Source organism: Symphalangus syndactylus, chromosome 17 (assembly GCF_028878055.3).
Source record: "Symphalangus syndactylus isolate Jambi chromosome 17, NHGRI_mSymSyn1-v2.1_pri, whole genome shotgun sequence".
Lineage (NCBI taxonomy): Eukaryota > Metazoa > Chordata > Mammalia > Primates > Hylobatidae > Symphalangus > Symphalangus syndactylus.
The window spans coordinates 11,152,237-11,168,628 of record NC_072439.2 but is presented as its reverse complement, the minus strand read 5'-3'; the positions used below and the strand labels follow the sequence as shown (position 1 = coordinate 11,168,628).

The following is a 16,392-nucleotide window of genomic DNA, read 5'->3' as shown; positions in this document are numbered from 1 at the left end:
GAGTCTTGCTGTCACCAGGCTGGAGTGCAATGGCGCCATCTCAGTTCACTGCAACCTCCGCCTCCCGGGTTCAAGTGATTCTCCTGCCTCAGCCTCCCGAGTAACTGGGATTACAGGCGCCCACCACCATGCCCAGCTAATTTTTGTATTTTTAGTACAGATGGGTTTCACCATGTTGGCCAGGATGGTCTGGATCTCCTGACCTCGTGATCCGCCCACCTTGGCCTCCCAAAGTGCTGGGATTACAGGCATGAGCCACCGCACCTGGCCTCTTCCTTCCTTCCCTTCCTTCCTTCCTTCCTTCCTTCTTTTCTCTTTCTTTCTTTTCTTTCTTTCTTTCCTTTCTTTTTCTTTCTTCCTCTTTCTTCTTTTTCTTTTTTCTTTCTCTCTCACCTTCCTTTCTTCTGTTCTTCCTTCCTTCTCTTTCCTTCCTTTCTTTTCTCTCTCCCTTTCCTTCCTTCCTTTCTCTTTATTTCCTTTTGTTTTTTCTTTCTCTCTCCTTCCTTCCTTTTTCTTCTCCTTCCTTCTTTCCTTTCTTTCTCTTTCTTTCCTTTTCCCTTCCTCTGTCCCTTCCTTCCTTCCTTCTCTCTCGACAATTTTTTTTTTTTTGAGACAAAGTCTCACTCTGTCGCCCAGGCTGGAGTGCAGTGGCGCGATCTCGGCTCACTGCAAGCTCTGCCTCTCGGGTTCATGCCATTCTCCCGCCTCAGCCTCCAAAGTAGCTGGGACTACAGGCGACCACCACCACACCCGGCTAATTTTGTTTCTTTTTTTTGTATTTTTAGTAGAGACAGGGTTTCACTGTGTTAGCTAGCATGGTCTGGATGTTCTGATCTCGTGATCTGCCCACCTTGGCCTCCCAAAGTGCTGGGATTACAGGCGTGAACTAACGTGCCCAGCCTAATTTTTGTATTTTTAGTAGAGATGAGGTTTCACCATGTTGGCCAGGCTGGTCTCAAACTGGCCTCAAGTGATCTACCCGCCTTGGCCTCCCAAAGTGCTGGGATTACAGGCATGAGCCACCGCGCCCAGGCTGAATTTACACTTTAAACGGGAGAATTTGGCCAGGCGCGGTGGCTGACGCCTGTAATCCCAGCACTTTGGGGGGCTGAGGCAGGCGGACTCCCTGAGTTCAGGAGTTTGACACCAGCCTGGGCAACACAGTGAAGCCCCATCTCTACTAAAATACAAAAAAAAATTTGACGGACGTGGTGGCAGGCGCCTGTAGTCCCAGCTACTCGGGGGGCTGAGGAAGGAGAATTGCTTGAACTCGGGAGGTGGAGGTTGCAGTAAGCTGAGATCGCGCCACTGCACTCCGGCCTAAGCGACACAGTGAGACTGTCTCTAGAAAAACAAAACAAAACGAAATAAACAGATGAACTTTATGGTATGTAAACTGCATCTCAAAAAAGTTCTTGAGACAGGAAAAGGGCCCTCTGTTCTCTCTGCCTTCCCAGGCATCAGCGGAGGGGACAAGGTGACCTCCAGCACCGCCCCCGAGGTGGGAGGACCCGCCTTGGCCAGAAGTGGGGGTGCCGCGACCGCCCCGCCTCCGCTGTGTCCCGGCCGCCGAGTGCTCATGCACCACCAGGCTCCCTTAGGTGGACAGCAACTTTGTGCTCCCGTCAGCCACGTGGGTGGCGTGTCCCCAGGTGGCGTGTCCCCCTTTTTCAGAAAGACGAGCCTCGGATGCTTTTCTACCCAGCCAGTGGAGCCTGGACTCGAACTCGTTCTCAGCGCGTCCAGGCTCGGGTTCGCCTGAGAGGCTGAGATCCGATTCTCAAGGGCACTATCCCTTTAAGACGGGGCGGAGCCCCGCGATCAGCGGCGGGCCGGCGCGAGAGGAGGCCGGAAGTGTGTGTCACGTGTTCGGGGAGGGGCCGGTATTCCGACCGGAAGCGGAAGTGACTGCATAGCCGACGCTGGGGGTTCGCGTCCTGCGCCCAGGTGGGAAGAGGCCGGCGACTGGGGTGACCGCGGGGAATCCGAGGCAGAGGTTGAGCCAGACCCTGAAGCCTTGGCCACCGTGTTGTTGGGCGGAGGGAGAGTCAGGACTTGGGGCGAGCCCAGAGGGGTGGGACAGGGCGGGCTTCCCCGGGAGCCGGGCCGCGACGTGTGCGTACGAGTTCGCTGGGCGGGAGGAGCAGCCCGGTCAAGGGCGGAGAGGTGGACGCCCCGGTCAGCGCTCCCTTCCCCGCCTTCAGAGATGGGCTCCAAGGCTAAGAAGCGCGTGCTGCTGCCCACCCGCCCAGCGCCCCCCACGGTGGAGCAGATCCTGGAGGATGTGCGGGGTGCGCCGGCAGAGGATCCAGTGTTCACCATCCTGGCCCCGGAAGGTAGGGGGAGCCCGGTCCCGGGGAAAAGCCGACCTGAGACCCCGGCAGCAAGGGGACGGGAGAGAAGCACACCCCTAACTCCTTACCCCACGCCTTGGGAACCCCAGTAACGTAGGCACGATCCATATCCTCTCCGAACCTCCTTCTACTCCTCTGTAGAGTGGGACCGATTTTCAGAGGGTTCTTCTGACAGGAGAGGAGGCCGGGCGCTGTAGTTCAGGCCTGTAAACCCAGCACTTTAGGAGGACGAGGCGGGAGGATCGCTTGAGCCCAGGAGTTCGAGACCAGCCTGGCCAACATGGTGAAACCCCGTCTCTGCTAAAAATGCAAAAAAAGAAAAAAAGAGTTAGCTGGGCATAGCGGCAGGCGCCTGTAATCTCAGCTACGCGGGAGCCTGAGGCAGGAGAATCGCTTGAACCCGGGATGCAGTGTTTGCAGTGAGCCAAGATTGCACCACTGCACTCCAGCCCAGGTGACAGTGCGAGACTGTATCTCAAAAAAAAAAAAAAAAAAAAAAAAATTACTGGGTGTGGTGGTGGACACTTGTAGCCCCAGCTTCTTGGAGGCTAAAGTGGGAGGATCCAGCGTGGGCAACACAGCCAGACTCTGTCTCAAAAATAAATAAGTGGCCGACGCGGTGGCTCACGCCTATAATCCCAGCACTTTGGGAGGCCGAGGTGGGTGGATTACTTGAGGTCAGAGGTTCGACACCAACCTGGCCAACATGGTGGAACCTTGTCTCTGCTAAAAATACAAAAATTAGCCAGGTGTGGTGGCGTGGGCCTGTAATCCCAGCCACTCAGGAGACTGAGGCAGGAGAATCACTTGAACCTGGGAGGTGGAGGTTGCAGTGAGCCGAGATCACGCCACTGCACTCCAGCCTGGACCACAGTGAGACTCTGTCTCAACAATGTAATAATAATTAATAAATATAAATAAATAAGTAAAACAGAGGTGGTAAGGTAGGGCCCACCAAACCCTGCCCCTGGCTGTTTTTGTAAGGTCTGGGAGCTGTGAACGGACTTCACATTTTTAAATGGGGGTGGGTGAAAAAGAACATTTCTGACACTTGAAAGAGGTATGAAATTCAGCTTTCAGTGTTGGTAAGTAAAGGTTTACGGCACACAGCCAAGTGATTCACATGTGGTTAGTGGCGGCTCTCACGCCAGAAGAGCGGAGTTGATTAGTGGGAGCAGAGACTCTAGCCTTTGGCAGGAAAGCTTGTCCACTCCTGATTTACCAGGTGGAAGCTAGTCAGCGACCAAAGGGTTCGGCCCTGCAGTTGGGTGAATTTTGTGTTCTGGATGAGGCTCATTCATTCATTCAACAAGTCTTTTCTTGAGCACCTACCTGCTTTGTGCCGTGCTCTGCACTTAGAGCACTGTCAATGGACAAGTGAACAAAAGAAACAAGAATGCCCGCCCCAGGCTGTTCTGGAGGTGGCAGGAAACATTAAATGAAGATGAGTGGGTCAGGCGCGGTGGCTCACACCTATAATCCCAGCACTTTGGGTGGCTGAGGTGGGCGGATCATTTGAGGTCAGGAGTTCAAGGCCACCCTGGCCAACATGGTGAAACCCCGTCTCTACTGAAAATACAAAAATTTAGCCAGGCATGGTGGCGCATGCCTGTAATCCCTGCTACTTAGGAGGTTGAGGCAGGAGAATTGCTTGAACCCAGGAGGCGGAGGTTGCAGTGAGCTGAGATCGCACCACTGCACTCCAGCCTGAGCGACAGAGCAAAACTCCATCTCAAACAAAAAAAAAAGGAAAAAGAAAATGAGTCATGTGGAATGATAGAAACTGCGAATTTCTCGGCCGGGCGCGGTGGCTCAAGCCTGTAATCCCAGCACTTTGGGAGGCCGAGGCGGGCGGATCACGAGGTCAGGAGATCGAGACCATCCTGGCTAACACGGTGAAACCCCGTCTCTACTAAAAATACAAAAAAAATTAGCCGGGCGTGGTGGCGGGCGCCTGTAGTCCCAGCTACTCAGGAGGCTGAGGCAGGAGAATGGCATGAACCCGGGAGGCAGAGCTTGCAGTGAGCCGAGATTGCGCCACTGCACTCCAGCCTGGGGGACAGAGCAAGACTCCGTCTCAAAAAAAAAAAAAAAAAAAAAAGAAACTGCGAATTTCTATGGGAACATTTTTAAAAAGTAATATTAGAAAATTCTGGGGCCAGGTGCAGTGGCTCATGCCTGTAATCCCAGCACTTTGGGAGGCTGAGGCAGGAGGATGACTTGAGGCCAGGAGTTCAAGACCAGCCTGGGCAACATAGCGAAACCCATCTCTACCAAAAATACAGAAACTAGCTGGGTGTGGTGGCATGCACCTGTGGTCTTAGCTACTCAGGAGGCTGAGGCAGGAGGGTTGCTTGCGCCCAGGAGTTGGAGGCTCCAGCCTGAGTGACAGAGTGAGACCCTGTCTCTGAGAAAGAAAAAAGGAAAGAAAAATTGAGTTGCTTTTTCCATTTAGACATATTTTAAGTGCCCAGGAGCCGCACATGGCTGGTGGCTGGTGTGGACCAGCATCGGTGGGAGGTGTGCGCATCATCTGGAAGGTTCTGTGGGCCAGTGCCGGTCAAGGTGCATGAGTTGGGTTTATTCCCAGCATGCAGTTCGGTCATCTGAGGGTGCTGGGGCTGTAGTTTCAGCATCATGGGCGCAGGTCCATGGCCGTTGAGTGTGGCGAAAGTGAGGCACGCTGTGCGGGGGGGGGGCGCTCACAGAAGGCAGGGGGCCTCCTGTGCTGGCCTGCCTTCATCCAGGCACTGCCCGGCCTTTCCCACCCTGTTGCTAAAGCAGGTGGTGACAGGTGATTTGATCAGCCCAGGCCTGTGTGGCACGTGGAGCCCTCGTCAGTGGGAGACCACACTGCCAAGGGGCAGGCCAGAGCCGAGGGGCCCCTGACGCTTCTCTGAGTGACCCTGAAGTCTGTGCTGCTTCAGCCCTGCTGCACTGGGCTTGCACACCTGGGGGAGCAGGGAGCCATACGTAGTTTCCACTGTATGTGGGAATCACCAGGACGTCAGTGCCCACCTCTCAGCTTTGCCACCCCTGCCTCCCTAAGTGTGGGCTCCAGGAGGTTGCATGGCCCCTGGAGAGGTTTTCGGTGGTGGGCTTGTGGTGTCTCTGGCTTCCAGAGACAGCAGGAATGAGAGCAAGGCCGGCTCAGTGGAGCCCATACGGTGGGTGCCACGGCTTTTGCAGGAATGGAAGCCCCGTCCCCAGGAGGGCCACTGCTGCCCAGGCTCGAGCTCTTTCTGTGACCCGATCCCCCTGGTCACATGCTTTGCTAAGGCAGGTAGCCTAGAGCTGGAAGCCACTCGTGCCACCCAGCCGCTGTGCCTCTCCCAGCTGATGGACCAGGAAGCCTCCATTATTTGATTTTTATTTTTATTTATTTATTTATTTATTTATTTATTTTTGAGACAGGGTCTCATTCTGTCACCCAGGCTGGAGTGCCGTGGCACGATCATAGCTTCTTGCGGCCTCGGCCTCCCAGGCTCAAGCGATCCTCCCATCTCTGCCTCCAGAGCGGTAGGGACCACAGGTGCGTGCTATCACGCCCAGCTAATTTTTGTATTTGTATTTTTTGGTAGAGATGGGGGTGTCACTATGTTGTCCAGGCTGGTCTCTAACCCTTGGGCTCAAGTGTTCCTCCCGCTTTGGCCTCCCAAAGTGCTGGATTACAGGCGTGAGCCACCACACCTGGCCGCTTTCATCACGTTAAGAAGACCCCGGCCAGCAGTTCACTTGGGGACTGCAGGGAACCCTGCCCTTTGGGGGCAGTAGTGAGGGGTGCCCAGGAGGATGCCCTCCAGGGTTCCCTGGTCAGCAGGCAGTGATGCTGCTGTGTCCTATCTCAGACCCCCCAGTTCCCTTCAGGATGATGGAGGATGCGGAGGCCCCGGGAGAGCAGCTCTACCAGCAAAGCCGGGCCTACGTGGCTGCCAACCAGCGGCTGCGGCAGGCGGGCGATGCGCTGAGGCAGAGGTGTGAGCTCCTGCGGCGAGCCGGCGAGGACCTGGAGCGGGAGGTGGCCCAGATGAAGCAGGCAGCACTACCGGCGGCCGAGGCCGCCTCCTCAGGCTGACCTCTCGGGGCCCGCAGGCCTGGGCAGCGCACGAGGTGGCCTGCGCCTGGGCTTTCCCTGGGGGTCCGTCGGCCCCAGACTGGCATTCGCGGGGTCCCAGCCCACGTGGGCGTCTGACACAGGCGCCCCTCGTGGTGCTGGGGCTGCGGTTCATCCGTCGTCCCATTCATGCCGAGTTGGTGGGACCCACCCAGCTGGCTCCGTCCTGCATGACCTGAGGGCCCACTGGGGTTCTGGAAGAGGATAGGGACATTACTGCTGTCCTGTGATTCTGTCCTCAGCTCACAGTGGCCGTGCTCTGCAGTGGGGCCCCTGGGAGCAGGCGCCACCTCCTTCCTCCCCCGGGGCAGGCACTCGCCTGTCCACTTCTGAGTCCCAGTGTCGGGATCGAGGTGTTAACTGTGATTCCATCCAGCGGGTGCCCACCCAATGTCAGAGCAGCCCGAGGGCCAGCACGAGCCCCTGACCCCACTTCCTTCTGGGCTCCGGGCTCCTCCCACGAGCCACGTTGATCTTCACAACAAACCTGGGCCACTGGGGTCACCCAAGAGAAGCAGCCCTGAGACCCGGCCAGGCTGGACCCAGCTCCACGGCACGCGTGTTTCCCAGCCCCTGCCCTTGCTGGAGGACTGCTGTGAGTCACTGGCCAGGAGCTCAGGGTGTCCGGGGTCTCATAGCCACCCTGCTGGCTGGAGCAGGTCCTGGGCCTGCTTCCCTGCGGGTTCTGGCCCTGGGGGAAGGGGTGTTAGTGCGACGGAGGGTCTTGCCAAAGGCTTTTCATCCTAAATAGCAACTTGAGTGGAAACCTGGGCAAGGCGGCCCAGAGCCTGGGCCCTGCACATAAACGCTTTTGTGTGTGTCTGGCCGTCTGAATGGTACCTCTGTGAGTGGCTCCTTCCCGGGGCCCCGGAAGCTGGGGAGGGATGGGTACCGGCGACCCTGGGAACCCTGCTCAGTCCTGCCTGCCACCGCATGCAGGGTCCGTCCGCCTGACCCAGAGACCTGGGGCTGCCTCGCCCTCTTTCCAGACCCACAGCCAGCTTTGTTTCTTGAATGTGGAAGATGTTTCTTATTCCCTGAAGAAAGGGGGCCTGCCACACACAGCCTGGGAGGCGCCTCATCCAGAAACTGGGACTTGGCTAGCCCGGCCTGGGCCCTAGGGACTTCTCACTGATCACGCCTCTGAAGCTGCTCACCTGGCTGAGGGAGGTCCCGGCAGGGTTCCAGGGTGGAAGGTGGGGAGGGGGCCGGCTCCTGCCATCCCTTCCCGCCCTGCACTTCTGTGCTGCTTGCAGTCAAAGCTTTCCTCGTCTCCCCGCTGGGCCAGTGCTGTGCTCCCTGAAGTGGCTTTGACGTGGGGCCGTCCCAGCTACCGCAGCCCGTCCACCATTCACTCTCCCCGGTAGTGGGTGCTATGGCTGCCCCATCCCAGCTGTTGCGCCGGCCTCAGCTCCTAGTGGCTCATGGGTGCCTCCTGCCCCACACTGAGGCCTGCCATAATAACGCCCAGGTTGGACCCCCTGTCTGGGGTGCTGTGCACCCCCTGGAGCCTGCCCTCCTTTGGGCCAGGGGGAGACTCTTGGCCTTACCCAGCGCCTCCCCTGCCCATCTGGGTGGGGTGCCAGCAAGTAAACCCTGTTCCCCCAGTTTCTGCTTTCTGGCTCTGCTTCCAGGGATGTAACCTGGGGGGGTCTCAGCAATTCTGCGGCAGCACATAGACAGCGATGAACCTGCCCCACCCACAGCCCATTTGAAGAACGGGGGTGATGGCGGCAGGCAATTCAACAGCTCAGTTTATTAAATGTGCGCGAGAGTCGGACAGCTGACGGTGTCGTCCTTATGCTGGACAGATGGCTTTACATTTAGGGGAGGACAGGCTGTCACTATTTACCACTATTTACACGTCCGTTTAACACTGCAGAGACCTGGTACAGAAACGTGGGGTGGCAGCTAGGGGAATCAGACAGACCAGGCACGCGCCCGCGGGGCTGGGGCGGGGTGAGGTAATTGCTGTCGGAGCTCGGGAGGACCACGCCGGTGGGCACGGTGCCCCGAGTTCAGCACCCACGTGTGGTCATGTTGGGGGCCAGTGGCGGTCACTGTCCATCAGCCTCAGGACACCTCCACCCTCCCTGTGTCCTCAGACCCTCAGTTCCTTAGGACTGGCCCTGGAGCATCGGGGGGCAGACAAGGACTCCTTGTCGCCCTGGTGCAGAGAGGCCAGGTGGCCAGGCAGGGGCCTCGGTGGGAGGGAGGCCTTGCAGTGGGCATACCTTGAGTTGATTGTCCAGAGACCGTGGACTGCCTGTCCCCTCCTGGAGACAGCTGGACTGGGCGGTGAGGTGTGGCTGTGGCCCCCGCGGCAGGGGATGGAGAAGGCGAAAGTGAGCTCAGGACTTGGGATGTGGGTGGGAGGTGGGGCTGGCAGCCATGTTGCGCTCCCTGCTGCTGGGCAGGGTGGCATGGGCAGGAGCCAGCCAGACCCAAGTTCCATGAGCAGCACCAGGCATCTCCCCATCATCGCTGCCGCCACGCTCCCCCAAGAGGTAGCTCTGGGAGTTCCCCACGGCCCACATGGGGAAACAGAGGCAGGGAGCCGGGAGAGCACCACCCAGAGACTGACATGCGTGGAAGGCAATGCCGCACCTCCTTCCTGCACAACCCTGGCCCTGTCACCAGCGACCTGGTGGCTGGCTTCGCCGTTTCCCTACCCCTTGGCGATCAGGGGCGCGGCGGGCCGGGGCGAGCGTGAGGGTGAGCACGTGTTTGGCATCCCCAAGTCCAAAAGCTCAGAAGAGACCACCAGGTTCCCTCAGGCCATGGATGGGGACAGCAAGTGTGAGACCCCCGCTGTGTCCTGAAAGGGGGCTCCTGGCAGGCAGGAGGTCGCCCCACTCAGCCTGCATTCTCCCCGCTCTCTGCTCAGCCATCCATGACCCCCTCTTCCCCCAAAACAACCTGACAGCTTCGCCTGGCTGCGAGGTCCTAGGAGGGAGAGTTGGGCACCTCCAGCACCTGCCGGGTGGCGCGCCTCGGTGACTTACAGACGTCCTGCCTGGAGCTCCTTGTCCTGCAGGGTGTGGGCCCGGAGCATGGGGTGCAGCGTGACATGCATTCAGAGAAGCAGCAGTGTTAACTGGGGGTAGGGGGTGGGGTCAGCTTTGCTCACAGTGGCCCTGAGTTGAGGACAGCTCCTTCTGCCAGAAAGGCTGGACTTGCACATGCTGGGGACGGGACGGGAGGGATGGTGTCATCCGTGGTGGGGCTGGGGTTTCCTTCTGAGCTCCATCCACCTAACCCTCAAACCCTGCTTCGTTCTTCCTGGAGTAGGCACGTGGGGGCATTGAGCGTGTGCCTTCGGCCTGGGCAGATCCCTGGGTGAAGGCAGCACCTGCTCGAGCTGGGATTCTGCAGAAAAGAGGTCGTTGGCTCCCTCTGCAGGAGGAGGCGTTGCCCCAGTCACAGAGACCCCGCCCCTGCGAGTCCCACCCCACGCAGGAGGCCCAGCTCCCAGCCTCCCCCGCCAGGGGATGAGGCAGCCGAGCCCCTCAGGCCCTTCTATCAGCTTTCACCTCATCTGGCACCGAATACTCTCCGGCCCTGCGTTCACCTGCCGGAAGGCCCCTGGACCTCCCGCCTTGTCCTAGAGCTTCGGGTGGAGGGCAAGGCTGGGTCCCCGCCCCAGCTGTGATGTCTCTGGAGTTCTAGGGCCTAGCGCCTTATGCATCATAAACCAGAAGGGAATTGAAAAGGGACAAGATGAAAAGCGGTGCAGTCCTGGGCACTGACCACGCCCACATGTGTTGGTCTCCGTAACGTGCAGGCTCCGCTGGAGAGAGGCCAGCGCGGGCTCCAGCTCCCAGGGCCTCGGGCTCACTGCCAGGACTCCCCTCAGTCTCCTTCCCATTGGCCTCGCCCCCCGCAGCTGGGCCGGGCTGGGCCGATACTGACTCCAGCGACCCTTGGGGTCGCCCCAGCTGGTGGCCAGCATCTCCTCTGGGATGGGGTCCAAATGTCAGCCGGCCCGGCGTCTGCACCAGGGTCCCATCCTACGCAGCCCGCTGCCTTCCAGTCTTCCGCCAAGGGGTGCAGCAGGCAGGGGGATCCGTTGGCCTCTGCCCCTCCCACCCCCACCCTTTTGGGCTCGGCCGGAGCGCTTGGGCTCCGGGTTCCCTGAACACCGTCTGGGCGGGGCTTCCTGCCGGGGCTCGCCACACCCCCACCCGCACTCCCACAGCTGGGGCTGAGAATGAAAACAAACCCTGCAAAGCCCTCATTAGCGAATTACCAGCGGCTGCAGTGATTACAGGCTTCGCCCCTGCGCGCTGCGGAGGCCCCCAGCTGGCAGGCCCGCCGCGGCGCCGCCCTCCCCCAGCCTCGCCCCACCTGTGGCGGGCGCCGTCGCCTCCCCAGCGCTGCCCATGCGAAGCAGCGGACCCAGACCCGGAGGCTACCGCCTCCCTCGCCCGGGGTCAAGCAACGGCTTCCGACAGGGGAAGGGCCGCGCGCTCAAGGCTGGCCCAGGGCGCCCTTGCCAGCGCTTCACGGTCGGGACTTGAGGCCCAGCGGCCGCCCGGTTTCCTCCTGGACCCCCGCGGCACACAGGCAAGGTCTTCCGGTGAGGCGTGAGGTCGCCGTGCGCAGGGTGGGGGTTCTGAGGGTGGTGGGGCTCGGGTGGGCAGAGGCCCTGGGGCGACCTACGGGGGACATCTACAGCGCAGGCCCATGGGGCAGCCAGACGGGGCCGCAGGGCCGGGAGAGAACGTTCCACAAAGCTGGCCTAGGCCACTATTCCAGGAGGGTGGCGGAGGCAGTGGCCGGGGCTTTCTCCGCGGCCGAGTCGGTGGTGACTGCGACCACCATGGGGCTGGGCACATAGTTGAAGGGGGGTACTCGGGCCGAGCGGCTGGGGGAGCCGTGCCGGCTGGCGGGGAAGCCCCCCACGGCGACCCCCAGGCCCTCGTGCACGAAGGGTGCGGAGATGGGAGCCTTGGCGAGGCTGGGACCGTCCACGTCGCTGCCGAGGAGGGAGAGCTGGCCGCCGGCGGGGGCCCCGGGGGGCTCCCTGCTCTCCAGGCTCGGGGACGTGCTGGAGTTGGTCTTGGGGGCAGCGACCTCCTCGGTCTGGACCACGGCGTCGCTGGTCTTGCGCGGCGGGGGCCCGGCCGGGGCGTCCTCGGGCGTGGAGCCCCGCAGTGGCAGGGCTGTGGCGGGCAGCGTGCTGCGCAGGATGTGGGGCACGTCCTCATCTCGGATGCGCCGCCACGTTGTGCCCGGCGCGGCCACCCTGGGGAGCGGCCGGGGCTCCCCGTCGCTGCTGCGGCGCGCGGCGTCGGCTGGGGCAGGGGCCGCGGGGACGGCGCCGTCGGGCCTGCGGGCCACGCTGATGTGCGGCAGCGACGCGTAGCGCTTGACAGTCTCCGGCCGGGCGGCAGGCGCGCGCACAGGCAGGCGGGACGGGCTCTCGGAGCTGGTGCGCCGGGCAGGGCGCTCGCCAGGGCCGGGTCGGGCCGCGGGGGGCCGCTGCCGGGCCGGGGCCTGCCGGGGTGCCGCTCGGAGCTCTTCGCAGCGCGAGGAGCAGAGGAAGACGGCGGGCAGCGCGGGCCGGCCGCGGCGGGGCGAGGCGCCCTGGGGGGCAGAGGCCGCGGACTCCGCCGAGGACAGCTCGGAGCGGCGCCGCCGCAAGCCCGGCGACTCCTTGATGAAGGTCAGCTGTCGCCGGAAGCCCGAGCGGTCGGAGGACTCGCTGCCGCTGGAGAGGGCTGAGGCCACGCGCACCAGGCCCAGGCGGCCCCCGCGCGCCCCCGGGCCCGCCTCGGTCCCCGCCCGGCCCCTGGGGCCCTGCTCCGGGACTGCCCGAGCTAGCGGTGGCGGCCCACGCCGGGCCGGCCTCTGCATGAACGGGATCCGCACGGGCGACCTCTGCGTCTTGTGCTGCTTCGCCAGAAGGGTGCGCGCCGGCGTCTTGGGCACTGGGGAGGCCCCGGGGCCAGGCAGGGGCCCTGCAGCCTGGGTGACCGGGGGGCGCTTTCTGGGCAGGGGCTGGGAGGCGGGCGAGGTCTGGGAGGAGCTAGAGGAGGGGGTCTTGGCGAGGCGGGCGGGCGGTGTGGCGCTTCTGGGGGGCTGGCTCAGCGTCGCCAGCTCCGTGGTCTTGCCAGGCCGGTGTAGGCTCCGCGACCGCTGCTGTCCGGGGCTGGGGACTTTGGCTGGAGCCGCGGGCTGTGCGAGGCAAGGGGGCGCCACCTTCCGCGGTGTGGCGCGGGGGCCGGGGGTCCCTTTGGGCTGGGCACGGGGTGCCGGACTGGGCACGTAGATCACTGTTCGTCCCCGGAGCACAGCTGGCACCCCGGGCGTCGTCTTCTGTGTGCCACGTGGCTTCTCGGGGCCTGCAGGGGAACGGGGGCTCCCGCTGGTCTTGGCTGACGCTGCGCCCCTTTTCTCTGGCCGCCGGGCACTGCCAATTTCGCTCTCCGCCTGTCGTCCCTTCCTGTGCTTGGGGGGCTGTAGGGTGGACCCCACCGACAGCCCGGATACGAAGGATAGGATGGAGTCGGACTCAGACGAGGCCTCTCGCGTGGCAGCTGCTGCCTGGTGCAGCCACGTGACGATTGAATTGGCGCCCTCCTGGATGGCGCGCCACTCCACGCTATCCAGGTCGGAGGCCCGGTCCGAGCCCGCTGCCTCCTCGCCGCGTTCCCAGGATCCCTCCGCGGGCCGCTCATCTAGCCTGGTGGCTCGGGGCTTGCGGCGCCGCAGGCTAGACACAGGGGGCCGGCGCCTGGGCAGGGCCGAGCTGATGCACCGCTGCAGAAGCTCCTCCGCGGCCCGCGGGCTGGGTGAGCTGTCGCGTCCGCCTCCTGGGCCCGGGTCCTTGGTGACCGCGGGCTCCCGGCCTCGTGGATGGACGGCCGGCGGCTCCGAGGGCTCGGGCTCGCTGAGGGAGCTGGCGGAGGAGCTCAGGGAGTAGCAGGGCGGGGTTTCGTCAGCAATGAGGCTGGGCTGGGTCCGGGCGGGCGGCGGGGCGGCTGGTGCGGCCTTGGACGGGGCAGGGGCCTCCTTCAGGCCCTGCGGGCGCTCCCGCCTAAAAGCGCGGGGGATGGCCGATGTGCGCCGGTGGGTGGGCGTGGGCGCAGCCGCAGGGGGCTCCTCGTCCGAGTCGTTGCCGTAGAAGCAGTACACGGCCTCCTCGGTGGGCGTCGTGAGGCACAGCGACTGGAGCGCCCCGTCCCCGCGGGTCCGGCCGGGCTTTGAGCCGTCCTTGTCTGCGGGGGCGCTCGGGGGCCGGCCCAAGGGCAGCTCCAGCCCTGCTCGGTTCTTACCCGCACCCTGAGACTGCTCCGCGCTGCGGCCGGCGCCTCCCGCCTTGTGCCGGTGCCCCACGGCCTGCCTGGCAGAGGTGGGGCGGCCGGTGGGTCTTTGCCTGCCCGCTGGTCCCCCGGGCTGGTCCCTGGGGGGTCCCTGCAGCGTCTCGTCGCTGAGCGAGGCGGCGCTGGAGAAGTTGACCGGCGTGCCCTCCGCGGAGTCAGTGCAGGAGTCATCCTCCTGGGCTGGGGCCGGGGCCGGGGCCGGGGCGGGCACCAACATGTAGACGGGCACGGGGAGTGCGCGGCGACCTGGCATCAGCGCCGAGGCTACCTTGCGCAGCCGGGCAGGCACGGCGGCTCCCAGGCACTCCCGCAGCAGTTCCAGCTCCTGGTCCGCGGCGCCGCGGGGGCGAGAACCCGTGGGCGCCGGCCCTTCCTCCCGCCGCCGGTGCCCTGCAAAGTGGAGGCCGGCGCCCCCGCCGCGCTCTGGGCAGGCCGAGGGCAGCAGCCGCAGCTCCACGTCCTGCTGCACGTAGTGCTCGTGCAAGGCCAGCGCGCTGAGGCTGGAGGCGCAAGAGAAGTTCTCGTCTGGCTTCTCCACGGTAAAGCGCACGCTGCCTGCATCCAGCTCAGATGGCAGCCGGCAGCGCTCCCGGCAGTCGGCGATGTCCAGAAAGCGCTTCACGTAGCTCTCCCACTGCAGGCTGAACTGGCTGGCCTCGGGGGCACCCTGTGGCGCGGGCGCCAGCGGCGGCGTCTTGCTCCGGCTGGGAGGCATGGTCTGCCCGGGGCTGTCGGGCAGCTCGCTAGGGCTGATGGTGCCGCTGCCCTGCCCGCTGCAAGGGTCACTGGGGATGGAGCTGGCAATGGACGGGCTCTCGAAGCTGCCCAGCGAGCTCACAGAGCTGCAGCGGCTCAGCACAAGCGGCGTCTCCTGCACGTAGTTCTCCGACGAGCTGGATGGCGTGGCGTCCTCCACCCCCAGGCCCCGGCCTCGGTTACGCCGGGGAGCCGGAATGGCTACGGGCAGCGAGGTGGCCCCGGGCGCCCGCCATGCGCTGTCCAGCTCAGCCTCGCCGGGGCCGGCCTCCTCCAGCCCCTCCAGGGAGGAGTCACTGTCATCCAGGTCACCGCCATCGCTGGGGCCTGGGCGGCCGGCCGAGGACAGCGAGGAAAGGGAGCTGCATCGGGACAGCGAGAGCGGCCCCTCTTGCGCCACCAGTTTCTGCAGTGCCTTGCTGGCCACGGACAGCGGGGCAGCCACCAGCTTCTCGGGAACCTTGCTCAGGTGGTCTGCCGGCAGCCAGGCCTGCTTGCGGGCCCCTGGAGAGGTTCCAGGCCCCACGAGGGGCTCTGCACCCGCCCTTGAGGCACCCTCGAGCAGTGGCACGTGCTGATAGGTAGGCGACAGCTTGATGGTGCGCACGCGGGCGTCGGAGGATGTGGGCTCGCGAGCCGGCGGCTCGGCCTGGCCGCCCGGCAGGTCAAGGTCAAGCCGGCTGGGCCGAGGCTGCCCACACCTGGGGTCCTCGCGGCGCGAAGCCAGTGCGGCCAGCGGGCAGGGCAGCATATGTTCGCGTGGGCAGTACCCGTCGCTGGCACTGCCGCTGTTGAGGCTGTCGTTGGAGAGGCTGGCTTGGGCCGCCTTGAGCCGCAGCAGCGGGTGCGCCCGACTTCCTGCCTCTCGCCGCCCGCCCTCCGGGCCGCGGCATGGCGAGCAGGACTGGGCACGGCCCTCCCGTGGCGCCTCCTGCCCCGGGTCTCCAGAGCTGAGGCTGAAACTATCGTCAGACGAGGTGTGCAGGGCGGAGATGTCCTCCACCAGCTGGTCGATGCGCGCCACTGCAAGCGCCAGCTTGGCCTTGGCCTTGGCCGCCACGGCTGCCTCCCCACTGCTGTCCTTCTCCGCCTCCTTGCCGCCTCGGCGGGTGGGCGGGGTGCGAGCCAGCGCCTGCCCCTGCAGGAAGGGGCTGCCCAGGAAGAGGGACAGCGCGGCAGGGCTGGCTGGCTCCCCGGTGGCCGCGGCCGCAGCCAGGGATGACGGTGCATCGTCGTCGTCAAAGCAGCCCGAATCGGAAGCATAGTCTTGGGCCAGGCCATCCAGGTGTCGCAGGGGCGGCAGCGGCTTCTTAGTGGCGGCCTCGGCTGCCGGCGGGCCCTGCTTCTCCAGGTGCTCCAGTGCCTGCGCGAGGTGCCGTGCGTCCAGCTCGGCCTCCAGCGCCCGCTGCTTGCGCACGTATAGGCTGGGCACGCAGCTGCCTGGGGACACGGCGGTGGCAGCCGCCTGGTGCTTGGCGGGCCGATGGGCCAGCAGGTTGCGCAGGGCGGCGGCGCTGCCCATGGCGATCATCTTGTGCTTGGAGTGCACTAGATTACGCAGCATGCCCACAGCGCCCAGCTCCCACAGCAGCTCCTGGTCCCGGGCGCTGCGGGCAGACAGGTTCCAGAGCGTGCCGCACGCGTTGCTCACGATGGTCAGGCTGTGCGAAGTCAGGTGCTGCAGCAGCGTCTGCAGACAGTTGTGATCCCGGAGCACCTGCCTGTAGGCGCAGGGCGGGTTAGCCTGGGCCACCCCCACCCTCCTCTGCCCACCCAAGGATGGGGACGCCGGATGTGGCAGGTAAAAGTAAACGTATCTGGTTAGGTTTGGATCTTGGAA

General features: G+C 63.8%; 2 protein-coding genes across 8 annotated transcripts in view; one reads left to right on the top strand and one right to left on the bottom strand.

Annotated features, from left to right (window-relative positions):
* Positions 1–1,854: 1,854 nt before the first annotated feature.
* On the top strand, positions 1,855–8,250 carry C17H19orf25 (chromosome 17 C19orf25 homolog). 3 transcript variants are annotated; one of them, XM_055248175.2, is made up of 3 exons: positions 1,855–1,947; positions 2,205–2,336; positions 6,203–8,250. In XM_055248175.2, exons 2-3 carry the CDS (start codon positions 2,207–2,209, stop codon positions 6,427–6,429), a joined length of 357 nt encoding a protein of 118 aa, XP_055104150.1. In that variant the 5' UTR covers positions 1,855–1,947; positions 2,205–2,206; the 3' UTR covers positions 6,430–8,250. The 3 variants fall into 3 exon arrangements, with proteins under 3 accessions (XP_055104150.1, XP_063476722.1, XP_063476723.1); XM_063620652.1 differs by having other exon boundaries at positions 1,903–1,996; XM_063620653.1 differs by having other exon boundaries at positions 1,906–1,970.
* Positions 8,205–16,392, bottom strand: part of APC2 (APC regulator of WNT signaling pathway 2) — a 28,195-nt gene continuing 20,007 nt past the window's right edge. For 4 of the 5 annotated variants that reach the window (XM_055248256.2, XM_055248255.2, XM_055248257.2 and 1 more), the window contains one exon: positions 11,185–16,273. In XM_055248256.2, coding sequence (XP_055104231.1) covers positions 11,218–16,273 — 5,056 coding nt within the window. In that variant the 3' untranslated portion in view covers positions 11,185–11,217. Of the gene's footprint in view, positions 16,274–16,392 lie in introns of all 5 variants that reach the window. The other variant, XM_055248253.2, reaches the window with a different exon arrangement.

Coding starts and splice junctions, on each gene's coding strand:
- C17H19orf25 (XM_055248175.2), top strand. CDS start 2,207: ATGGGCTCCAAGGCTAAGAAGCGCGTGCTGCTGCCCACCCGCCCAGCG. Junction 2,337..6,202: donor CACCATCCTGGCCCCGGAAG/GTAGGGGGAGCC, acceptor GTCCTATCTCAG/ACCCCCCAGTTCCCTTCAGG.